The sequence below is a fragment of the Triticum dicoccoides genome, chromosome 5B (assembly GCF_002162155.2).
Source record: "Triticum dicoccoides isolate Atlit2015 ecotype Zavitan chromosome 5B, WEW_v2.0, whole genome shotgun sequence".
Lineage (NCBI taxonomy): Eukaryota > Viridiplantae > Streptophyta > Magnoliopsida > Poales > Poaceae > Triticum > Triticum dicoccoides.
The window spans coordinates 712,259,327-712,270,233 of record NC_041389.1 but is presented as its reverse complement, the minus strand read 5'-3'; the positions used below and the strand labels follow the sequence as shown (position 1 = coordinate 712,270,233).

Below are 10,907 nucleotides of genomic sequence, written 5' to 3'. Positions count from 1 at the left end.
AACCAGTTTATACATATTCTTTGATTAAATTCCAAATCTACCACACAAATGTGGAAACAACAATAGTTTGTTCTACCCTGCTGGAGTAAGAGTGCACGTCGACAGAGAAGCGCAAAACTTCAGTTCAAACAGGGAATCACCTTCCGCCTCCAGACCGGAGCTTCAAAGCCACTATTCATTCCTCGTTTTCCAAGCAGCATCAGCAAGCTTCGACCGTCGCTGTAGGAGAACGAAAGCTTGTGGCTGCAACCATGGGCTTGGGCCACTAAATTCTTATTCGACTTTCTATATTGGTCAATTTGCCGCGCACAAATTTCCTTTTCTTTTTGAACCTCCTTTGGCCACGACCAAAAAACAAAAACAAGAAGGAAAATGGAACACCATTTCCCAGACACCAAGTTAGCTATCATCAGCTGTTTGCTATGCAGAAGAGATGCTAAAAACATAATCTCTATCAGCGTATTTTACTGTTTTTCACCTGGTACCATTTCCTACTATCCCAAAGTCACATTCTGAAAAGAGAATGCCTCACAAATTTGAACCAAACCCTCCAGGAGGTGCACAGATCAGCAATTTGAAAAGCAGTCACAAATAATACTAGCCACGCTGTAATATAAAGTCAACACCAATAAGTATTTTTTAAACCAGTATCCATCATCACTCTAGCAGAAGCCATGAGCACTTATTTTATGAGATTATTATCATTTCTTGACCATACCCATCAACAAATTATTATCTTCGCAGAGGAGGAAGATTCAAGTGTGAGTCGCTCCTTAATCTGACGCCTGCTAGCTTTATCCACCTGGGATCTCCTCGGATCAATGGCATTGCACTCCTTGCATGGGTCCTCACCATGAAGCTCAATTCTCTTCAACCTCACAACATGTGCCATGACTAGCCTTATATAATTTGTCACCTTGACCTCCTCCTCGAACCCTAACATCATCAGCAACTTCAAGTTCAGATGCTTCAGATCCTTCGATGGCTCCCACACCACATTCGTCTTTTCGGCGGTATCGTAAAGCTTTTTGCCACATGTATGTCGAGTTCGAGATAACTTCATGCATGGACATAGAAAATAGATAACACATGTTACTAAACTTGCCACCAACCAATGCAGGACAATGTAAACAACAACTGCAATTAAATATTTTGACCACTTAAAAAGTTGCAAAGCACTCTACTAATATTTAAATCTAGCCCCCTGTGGAGCTTTTGGATGAATTTGCTTGAACTGAATCCTACGTAAAGTAAGATGCACAAATATGCTTCTGGGATTCCTATGAAACTACAGCTATATATTCCTCCTATGCTGCTCACCGGTTTATTTATTTGTTTCAACCAACATACTTTGTAATAAATAATTTAATGAAAAGGGATATCTGCATCTTTCCTCCTTGCCTAAAAAAACAAGGAGAGAATTTTGGATAACTCTAAAACAAGGACTGTACGCACAGACATTGCACAGACATTGTGTTACTGCAAAATTAAAATGAGGACTGTACGCACTACTTTTATTCATGGTAGATTAGAAAATCAGATCAATTTCCTGCTATGCTGTTAATGCTGAGTATTCCAGTAACATGCCATTCTAGAATGAGTCACATCCATACCTTGAAATTCCGTAGGGCAGGTGCAGCTTCTAGGATAAACAGGGTCCAGCTCAGATCACACTCAGGGAAGATACCAAAAAGATACACGTCGGTCAGGTTTCTGAATATGGCAGTGAGCCGCTTCGGCTGCTCCGGCTGAATCCAAATCTGCAACATGAAGAACACAAAATACACAGCTGAAATTGGTAAAAAAGAAGAGCGGGTGATGTGTAAATGCACAGAAATTAACTTTACCGTTTGGCTGAAGAAATTGATATTCAGTTTAGACAGATTCCTGGAACTCCTTGAAAGGCACTCACTCAACATGAGTGGCGCTTGCGACGCCTTGGCAAGATAACCGAGGTTCACATGGCAAAGCTGGGGAACATCGCCGAAGCGCACTGGAGGGTTCTCGTAGCGCCGAGAACAGCACAGCACAGTCCTGAGCTCGGGGACGGAGATGAGTTCGATCCGTTCACAGCGAAAACGGATGCAGTCGAGCCTCCGAAGCCCCGAGCATGGGGTATCAATCTTGAGCGCCGACCGCTGATCAACCAGTCTGCAGGAACTCAGGGTGAGGTGCTTGAGCTTATTGCAAGCGTTAATAAGTTCGGTGACGTCGGAATGTCCAAACACAAGGTTCTTGAGTGTAAGCCTGGTGAGCCACCAGAAGGCGACCGGGTAGGCCTGGGAGAAGGACATGAACTGCTGCCCGAATTCAGCAAGCAGGCTGGCGTTGCTTGCCCGTGGCGGGGATATGGAGAACTCAAGGCATTCGGTCTTGCCGTAGCTCACAGCGTCCTCAACGGTGCGGCCTATCGCGCTCAGGTGAGGGGATGACATGTAAAAGCTGAGGATGAGGGCCTTGATGGGAATGATGGCAGCACTGCCGCCCTCGCCCTCGGCCAGAGGAACCACCAGAGAGAGCAACCTCTGTGCGGCGCCCGTGAAGGCGTCCATGACCTCGAGCGGCGTGGCGCCTTGGCCTTGGAAGTGACCGACGTCGAGGTGCAGGCGCGATAGCCGGTAGGGGAGGTGACGCCACCGCGTCGAGAGTGCGCCGGCGCGGACCGCCTCGCGCAGGTCAAGGCGCTCGAGGATTCCGACGAGGAGGTCGTCGGTGAGCGCGCTGATTCTGTCCTCATCCCGGCCGACATTGAGCTTGTGCGGCGGCGACTCCATGGCCGGGATTCGGAGGCCGGTCTGCTGATTGGAACCCTAGCCGGAACCAATCGCTGAGATGCGCCCGTGGGGACGGCCTCCTGCTCTGGGGATGCGGCCCCTCATCCTCCCTCCGGCGCTCCGCTCCCCATCCCTCCGACGCGTGGCCGTCGATCTAGATCCGCCGCGCGGGCAGCTCGATGGATCCGGCGGCTCCTGCCTCCTCCTCGATCCCCTCCGCCTCCGGCGTGCTGCTGCTAGCCGATGAGATGCATGGTTAGCATCGATTTGGTGGCTGATTAGATGGTGGATGCGTTGGATTGGAGTGGATTTGTGAGTGGATTGGAGCTCTCGAGAGTGGGGATCGACAGAGACGGAGGAGACAGAAGAAGCCTCGTGATGTGCCGTGCTGTGCTAGAGAAACTCACCTTCCAAATATAGTTTGGAGTACACACACTCTTGTGCTAGTGCTGTCACTTAAGTAGGTGAATTTTCACTCACACGATAAAGTATATGAAGGTGTAGGTTCATCTTAGATCAAGTTAACACTAAAACTCACCGTCGCACACGTACAACAAAGAAATCCTAACCTCGCTGCCTCAAGGAGATGATGGGAATCCACCCTAGAGCTTCGTCGAATATGTCCCAATCGATAAAATCGAGGAGGATCAGAGTCCAGAAAACAAACTCGAAGACAAAGCGTCGCCAACTGCCCCAGCGCCAGAACTACGAGGACTAAAAAAAGTCTAACCTAAACTACTAAGAGTGAAGGCACTGGGATTTCCCTCCTTGCCATCGGCCGCTGAAGCGGCAGCGAGGGGGGCTAATCCATGAGCTCGCCGTCGAAGCCTGAAGGAGAAAGTTTACCCTAGCCGCCATGTGGAAAGGGAGAAAACTCTTGAAGATTGATTTGGGCTCACGTACTGTCTAAGAGCATCTTCAACTGGATTGACATGTCTTTCCTTTGGGGATATCCGATAAAATTGGAACAAAGCTGGATTGACATGCCGACGAAAACCCCATTTCCTCAATGCAACTACACCCTCCATTTTGATTGCCCCACTTGTCCATAAAATTGCATATCATTGATAGGGATAGAGAGAGAGAAGCATATAAAGAAAAGGAAGTGATCCGAGAGCGGATCCAGTGAGCAAGGTTGTGTAGACACGTCGAGACACCACCCCCCACCACCCCCCTGCGCCCTCACATATATGGGTTGGGTTTGGGGATTTGCGAACAACCCGAGCATATGGATACGATTTGGAGGGTCCAGCTTTATGTATTTTTTCTTTCTCTCTTTTGTTTGGGTTGTTCGTCCAGGCATATGAGGAAGAAATGAGAGGTCTTATTGAAGATGTTCTAAGTAACTCATATACGTTGGTACCCCGTCCGTGAGACATAATATGACACCCCATGCGTTGAGTGCTGACACATCCTCAAGAACACTTTTTACTCTCTCTCTCTCTCTCTCACTCTCCATCACCAAATCTTAGATCCCTAAGGGATTTGAGAGCATGTGAGAGGAGTGATCCACACAAGTGATAGATCCAATCCTTCCCCTTCTTTGCATAAAAGGAATTTGTGATTTGAGCAAGTCTTGAGCTTTTCCCCACCGTTCTTGTTACTCTTGGAGTTTGGAGACTCCTAGGAGGTAGGAGTCATTTGGTGAGGAATCGACCATTGTGATCACCCCCGGAAATTTTGTGAGGGTTTGGAGACCACCCCAAGGTCTACCACTAGTGGTTGAGAAACGCCTTCGTGGTGTTATCTCAAAGGGAGAATAGAGTGAGCCTTCGTGGTGTTGGTGTGCCTTCGTGGTATCATCCACCTCTCTTACGGTGACGTAGCTTCCCTCCAAGGTAGTGAACATCGGCATGCATCCTCGTCTCTCGGAGTTGCAGTTATCCCTAACTTCCTACTTGTGGTTACATGTCGCTTGGTCTTTACTTATATCTTATTATGCTTGCTCACTCACCTACTTGTGTTACTTGTTTACCTTGCTTAGCTCTTAGCATCATACTTGCAATTGCTAGGCTCACTTTCATATTCCGCATTATTGCCTAAAATTGCTAAGTAACAAATAAAATTTGTAATTGTACCTATCCACCCCCCTCTAGGTCCATCTTGATCCGTACAATTGGTATCAGAGCCTCGTGCTCTATTCTTGTAGCTTAACCACCCTAGAGTGAGATGAACCCCGATGGTACTCCCCTTGTTACAGATCCGAAGGATAAGGGCGTGGCTTACACAGAAGTCAAGTCCTTCACTTTTGAGGATCTAGAACGGATGCTTGCTAAGCAAAAGGAGGAGCATGATGCATCTCTTGAGGCCTTGGTCAAAATGAGAGTAGCCACATTGACCATGATGCTTGCACCACTTTCTGGTGGTGTGGCCTCGAGGCCAACTGTGCATACTCCTTCACTTGGCCAACAACCTCCTAGTAATGAACACTCCAATGTTCCTTGGCTTTATGCAAGGCGTCAAATAGAGAAACCAAAGTATAACCCTCAAGGCAAACCTCCTTTACTTGATGACACTACTGATTTTGCTTTGTGGAGAGTTGCTATGCAGGATCATCTTTGATACGGGAATGATGAGATGTTGGAGATCTTGGAGTATGGTTACCAAGTTGTTGACCCGAAGAATCTTACACCAAGAGAGATATACGACAAGAATCTCAACGACACAACAACCATGTGCATAAGGAGAGGTATGACTGACAAGCAAAGGAGACCATACATACACATCACAAGTGCCAAGGAATTATGGGATGTCATTGTGAGGACCAAGATCGGTACCTCCACTCTCCGGCTTGTTCAATATGAAATTGCCAAGGGTCAATTGAAAAACTTTTGTATGGAGAAAAGTGAATCTACCAAGCAGCTCCTTGAGCGTCTCATGACTCTCACCGCTGACATCGAGTCTTGTGAGTGTGACAAGACACAAGATGGATTCAACCTGACTAAGCGATTTCTCGTGGACAAGTTGCTTCATGCTCTTGCTCCATATCATCACCAAATGGTGTGGGACATAAGACAACACCATGGATTCAAGGAAATGACTTCGGATGACATCATATCAACTTTCCAACTATTTGAAGAGTCAAAGGCAAATTCTACAAAACATCTTGCCATGCATGGTACCTCAACATCAAAGATCAATCTTTCATTGAAGGCCAAGCATGTATGTGAATAAGAGAAAAGTGAAGAAGAAGATGATGAATATGGTGATTGACTCCGATGAGAGCCCTTCATATGAAGATATTGCTCTATTTGTCAAGAAGTTTAGCGCGGGAAAATTCAAGGGAAGATTCTAGAAGAGGAAAGTGAGAAAATGCTACAACTATGAAGAAACCAACCACTTCTCCAATGATTGCCCTTATGAGAAGAGAGAAGGTAAACCAAGGTTTCCCAAGACCTTTCCCAAGAAAAAGTTGCCAAATCCTTTGAAATCCAAGCTCAAGAAGAGAGATGGGAAAGCAATGGTTGCTCATGAAGAATCCAATCTGGATGATGTTAGTGGTGTTGCTGGAGTAGCTCAAGATTCTCAAAACACTTTGAGGCTAGTCAACAAGAGTGGTGATGTTGTCACCTACAACTATATGAAAGACTACAAGGGTAACGCTCACAAGTGCCTAATGGCAAAGTCCATGGTAGAAGATGGAGAGGACCAAAACTCTCCTAACAAAGTCAAGGTAACCCCACGGTCAAACCCTCCTCTTTTCACCCCTTCTACTGCTTGTGATGAGTATCTTGATGCAGAGGATAATTATAATGATGATGATATAGATGATCCTATGCTTGCTAAACTAAATAAGTTCATGTGCTCCCTCAAAGGAAAGAAGCTCACTATGTTTCGTATGCTTATGGAGATGGTGAGTAAGCACACCATCACCATTAAGGAACTCGAAACCCTCGTCACCGAGGAAACGGATAATTATGAAATCCTTGAGTAGAAAGTCCAATATGAGGAAGAACGAAATGATGAACTATGCTTGAAAATTGGTGCAAACATTGATGCTCATGCTAAGGAACTTGCCTCCTTGAAAAAGGCTAAGGACTCTTGCGAGGAGTTGATGAATGATAAAAGTAAGCTTGTGAAGTCCCATTCTTCTGTCTCTAAGGATTGTGAGATTCTATCCGTGTCCCTCAAGACTAAGGAAGAAGAGCTCACTCTTCTTACAAAGAGTTTTGAGACGCTCAAGCTTACTTATCTTGAAACTCTAGCCAAGGCTTACTCTTCTCCTATTATCAATGGTGATGCTTGTACTACTAACTCTAGTGGTGACCTATCATCTATTCTTGAAGAGAATCGCCTTCTCAAGGCTCAACTCGAGAAAGGACTCATGACACGTGCTCAAGGACAAAAGAACCTTGATTAGGTATTGAGCCAACACAATGAGGTGTTTGCCAAAGATGGGCTCGGGTATAACCCAAGCACAAGCAAGAAAAAGACGTCTTCTCAAAAGTGCACTACTCCTCTTAAGGAAATGTTTGTACGAGAAGGAGACAAGGGGAAAGGTAAGGTTGTGAGCTGTCCACAAGGGGCATTCCCACTCTCAACAAGTCAAAAAGAGTTCATGCCTCCATCCTATGTGCTTCGTAAAACGAAGGATGGAGAAGTTTATGCAAAATTTGTTGGTCCTCAAAATGCATTCCGGTTTTATGCTATTTGGGTCCCTAAGACCCTTATGACTAACTTGAGAGGTCCCATTGGAAAATGGGTGCCTCTAACCAAGTCATAATTGTGTGTAGGTTGCCTTCTCTGGTGGAGTCAAATGGGTGATCGATAGTGGATGTACCAATCATATGACCGGAGATAGAAAATTGCTCTAAGATTTCATGGAAGCTATTCAACCATTTATGAGCGCATTATGTTTGGAGGAGGATCAAAAGGATAGGTACTCGGGTTGGGCAAGGTGGCTATCACAAATGACATGTCTCTTGCAAATGTCATGCTTGTCCAATCCCTTAAATACCATTTGCTTTCTGTTTGTCAATTGGCTTCTGTTGGTCATGATACACTATTTGGACTAACTGGTGTGAAAGTCTTTATGAGAGATACTCTCTAAGTGGCCTTTGTTGGAGAGTTGGATGTCAACCTTTACATGGTTTATTTCTCAAAAGAGAGCACATTCCATGCAACTTGTCTAATGGCCAAGGCTGGCAAGGGGGTGGCTATGGCATTGCCTGCTAGCCCATGTCGGCATGAGAAATCTTCAAGATCTCTTAAAGGGTAATCACATCCTTGGACTAAGCAATGTCTCATTTGAGAAAGATTATGTGTGTAGCGCATGCATAGTCGGGAAGCAACATCAATCAAAGCATCCACCCAAGAATATTGTATCCACTTCAAGGCCTTTGGAGTTCCTTCATGTGGATCTCTTCGGGCCTCCTTCATGGGATAGTCTTGGTGGGAAAAAGTATGGACTTGTCATTGTTGATGATTACTCGAGATATACATGGGTGTTTTTCCTCAAGTCCAAGGATGAGACGAAGATCACCTTCATTGATTTTGCCAAGCAAGCACAATGCAAGTTTCAAAGAAATCTTGGCAATAAGAAGTGACAATGGCTCCGAGTTCAGGAACTACACCTTGGAAGAATTTCTTAGTGATGAAGGGATTGAGCATCTATATTCCGCACCATACACTCCTCAACAAAATGGTGTAGCCGAAAGGAAGAACCGTAAACTTATGGAAATGGCAAGGTCCATGTTGGATGAGTACAAGTCACCACACCGTTTTTGGGCCGAGGCTGTCAACACCATGTCATGCATCAAACCGACTCTTCCTCCGCACTATATTGGAAAAGACTCCATATGAGCTCCTAACCGAGAACAAGCCAAATGTCAAGTACTTTCGTGTATTTGGATGCAAATGTTTCATCCTCAACAAAAGAGGACTGTTAGGAAAATTTCAATCCAAAATAATTGAGGGCATATTTGTTGGCTATGGATCAAACTCTCACGCCTATAGAGTCTACAACAAATCCAATGGATGTGTTGTAGAAACTTGTGACATGGTGTTTGATGAATTTAATGGCTCCCATGGGGAGAAAGTCGATCTAAGTGATTGTTTTATGCGAGATAAATATTAAATATATCCGCGTTGGCGTTTTAGGTGCGGGCGTGCCAGTATACAACTGTATACGAATTAAAATACTGCCAACACATGAAACGGGAATATCGATCATCAATAAGTTATATATTTCCTTTGTCATGTATTTTTTGTATACGCCTGAATATGCATCTGACGGAGACGATTGTAAAGGGTTCCTGGTTCCTAGAACCTCGAAAAAATTCTAGTTAATTACATCGGCGAATTTATACGCACAGAATACCTCCGATTAAGCCGTACAAATGGTCATCTTTATATCTTTATAACATATCAGTGTAAAGAAAACGATCAAGCACATGCAAGAGACACACATTTTAACGTGGAAAACCCAAATCGGGTAAAAAACCACGGTGGCACGGAGGCCAAATCCACTATGTGAAATGTTTACATGTGAGGTGGGTACAACAAAATATTCTACTCAAGATAAGCCTTTCTATAAATGTTCGAGACAAAAACTGCATTGTTGATGATGTAGTTATGATGTGTCAGCAATGAAGGAATGTTCAGCTTCAGTTCTACATGAGCCATCGGTCGGAAAATATGAAGTCTCTAAGTTGTTGTTCGTCCTCGTCGGTTGCGAACTACGTGTTTCAAACCTTATCGGTTAGGCTGTGTATGCATACTCGGGCCGCATCGATCGCGGAAGAGAGTAAGTCGGCTGAGATTAAAATAATGAATTGTCAGTTGATCTGAACAATGGTTGTATAAACCTTTAAAAAATGGCATCTTAGTGATTCCAATGTAAATGGCCATGTCATTAACAGGTGCTCTCACAATGCAATTGACTCTTGCGCGCCATGCTGAATCTGCCTTACAAAGTCTCTATAGACCATCCTGATGCATAAGCAGGATGATTCATCATGTGACTTAGAATGTGCATGTATGCATGTTGCTGTCCTTGGAGCATGCGTATACAAAAATGTGAATGCAGTTTTGTAGATCACCACCAGCCACATAATTCCGCCATCATGATATCCTCAAAGAACAACATCCACGGCGTCGTGACACGTCCGCGACGGCAATTGGGCGCCAGGTACAGCCGTGAGATGCCATAAATCTCTTTCTTTATATATATATATCAGGGTGTGACACATCCGCGGCGACGATTAGATCGCCATGTAGAGCCGCGAGTGTCATCTCTCTCTTTTTCCATATCGGATCAACATACATCCGTGGCGACTATTAGATTGCCATGTAGAGCCGCTAGATGTCATGACTCTCCTTTTCCATATTGGATCAACACACATCCGCGGCGACGATTAGATCATCATGTAGAGCCGTTGGATTCATCACTCTCCTTTTTCATATTGGATCAACAAACATCCGCGGCGACGATTAGATCGCCATGTAGAGCCGCTGGATGTCATCACTCTCCTTTTCCATATAGGATCAACACACATCCGCGGCGATGATTAGATCGTCATGTAGAGCCGTTGGATTCATCACTCTCCTTTTTCATATTGGATCAACACACATCCGCGGCGACGATTAGATCGCCATGTAGAGCCGCTGGATGTTATCACTTTCCTTTTTCATATTGGATCAACACACATCCGCGGCGACGATTAGATCACCATGTAGAGCCGCTGGATGTCATCACTCTCCTTTTCCATATAGGATCAACACACATCCGCGGCGACGATTAGATCGCCATGTAGAGCCGCTGGATGTTATCTATTTCCTTTTCCACATCAGATCGTGGCAAATCCGCGGCGACGATTGGAGCGTCAAGTAGAGCCGCAGGACACCATATATTCCTTTTTGTAGATCATACGGTAAAACGCCAGCGGCAACGGCAAACGATTTGATGGCCAGGTTGAATCACGAGGCGTTACCAACCTGCAATAGAAGAAGAAAATAGAAGAAGGAGATAAAATAGCCGCATCTCACCTTCATGCGACTCACCTACCAAGTAACATCACCGATCTGGTCCTTGAAATGGAGACGCCTAGCAAAGATTGCAAGGAGCGGTGATTACTAATGGTGTGTTAGGATTTGATCGAGCTGTGTATGTGTGTGGTGCTGGCGGCGATGTTG

General features: G+C 45.1%; 1 protein-coding gene across 2 annotated transcripts; it reads right to left on the bottom strand.

Annotated features, from left to right (window-relative positions):
* Window positions 1-573: 573 nt before the first annotated feature.
* LOC119312873 lies at window positions 574-3,191 on the bottom strand. Of its 2 annotated transcripts, XM_037588652.1 has the most exons (3): window positions 1,848-3,191; window positions 1,614-1,760; window positions 574-1,057 (listed from the first exon to the last, which is right to left on the bottom strand). In XM_037588652.1, exons 1-3 carry the CDS (start codon window positions 2,772-2,774, stop codon window positions 722-724), a joined length of 1,410 nt encoding a protein of 469 aa, XP_037444549.1. In that variant the 5' UTR covers window positions 2,775-3,191; the 3' UTR covers window positions 574-721. The 2 variants fall into 2 exon arrangements, with proteins under 2 accessions (XP_037444549.1, XP_037444548.1); XM_037588651.1 differs by having other exon boundaries at window positions 1,614-3,191.
* Between the last annotated feature and the right edge of the window lie 7,716 nt (window positions 3,192-10,907).

Bases quoted from the DNA above. Each gene is read 5' to 3' on its own strand.
- LOC119312873 (XM_037588651.1), bottom strand. From the start codon at position 2,774: ATGGAGTCGCCGCCGCACAAGCTCAATGTCGGCCGGGATGAGGACAGA. The intron at 1,058-1,613 runs GTATGGATGTGA...CCATGCATGAAG, and splicing joins CTGCCCTACGGAATTTCAAG to TTATCTCGAACTCGACATAC.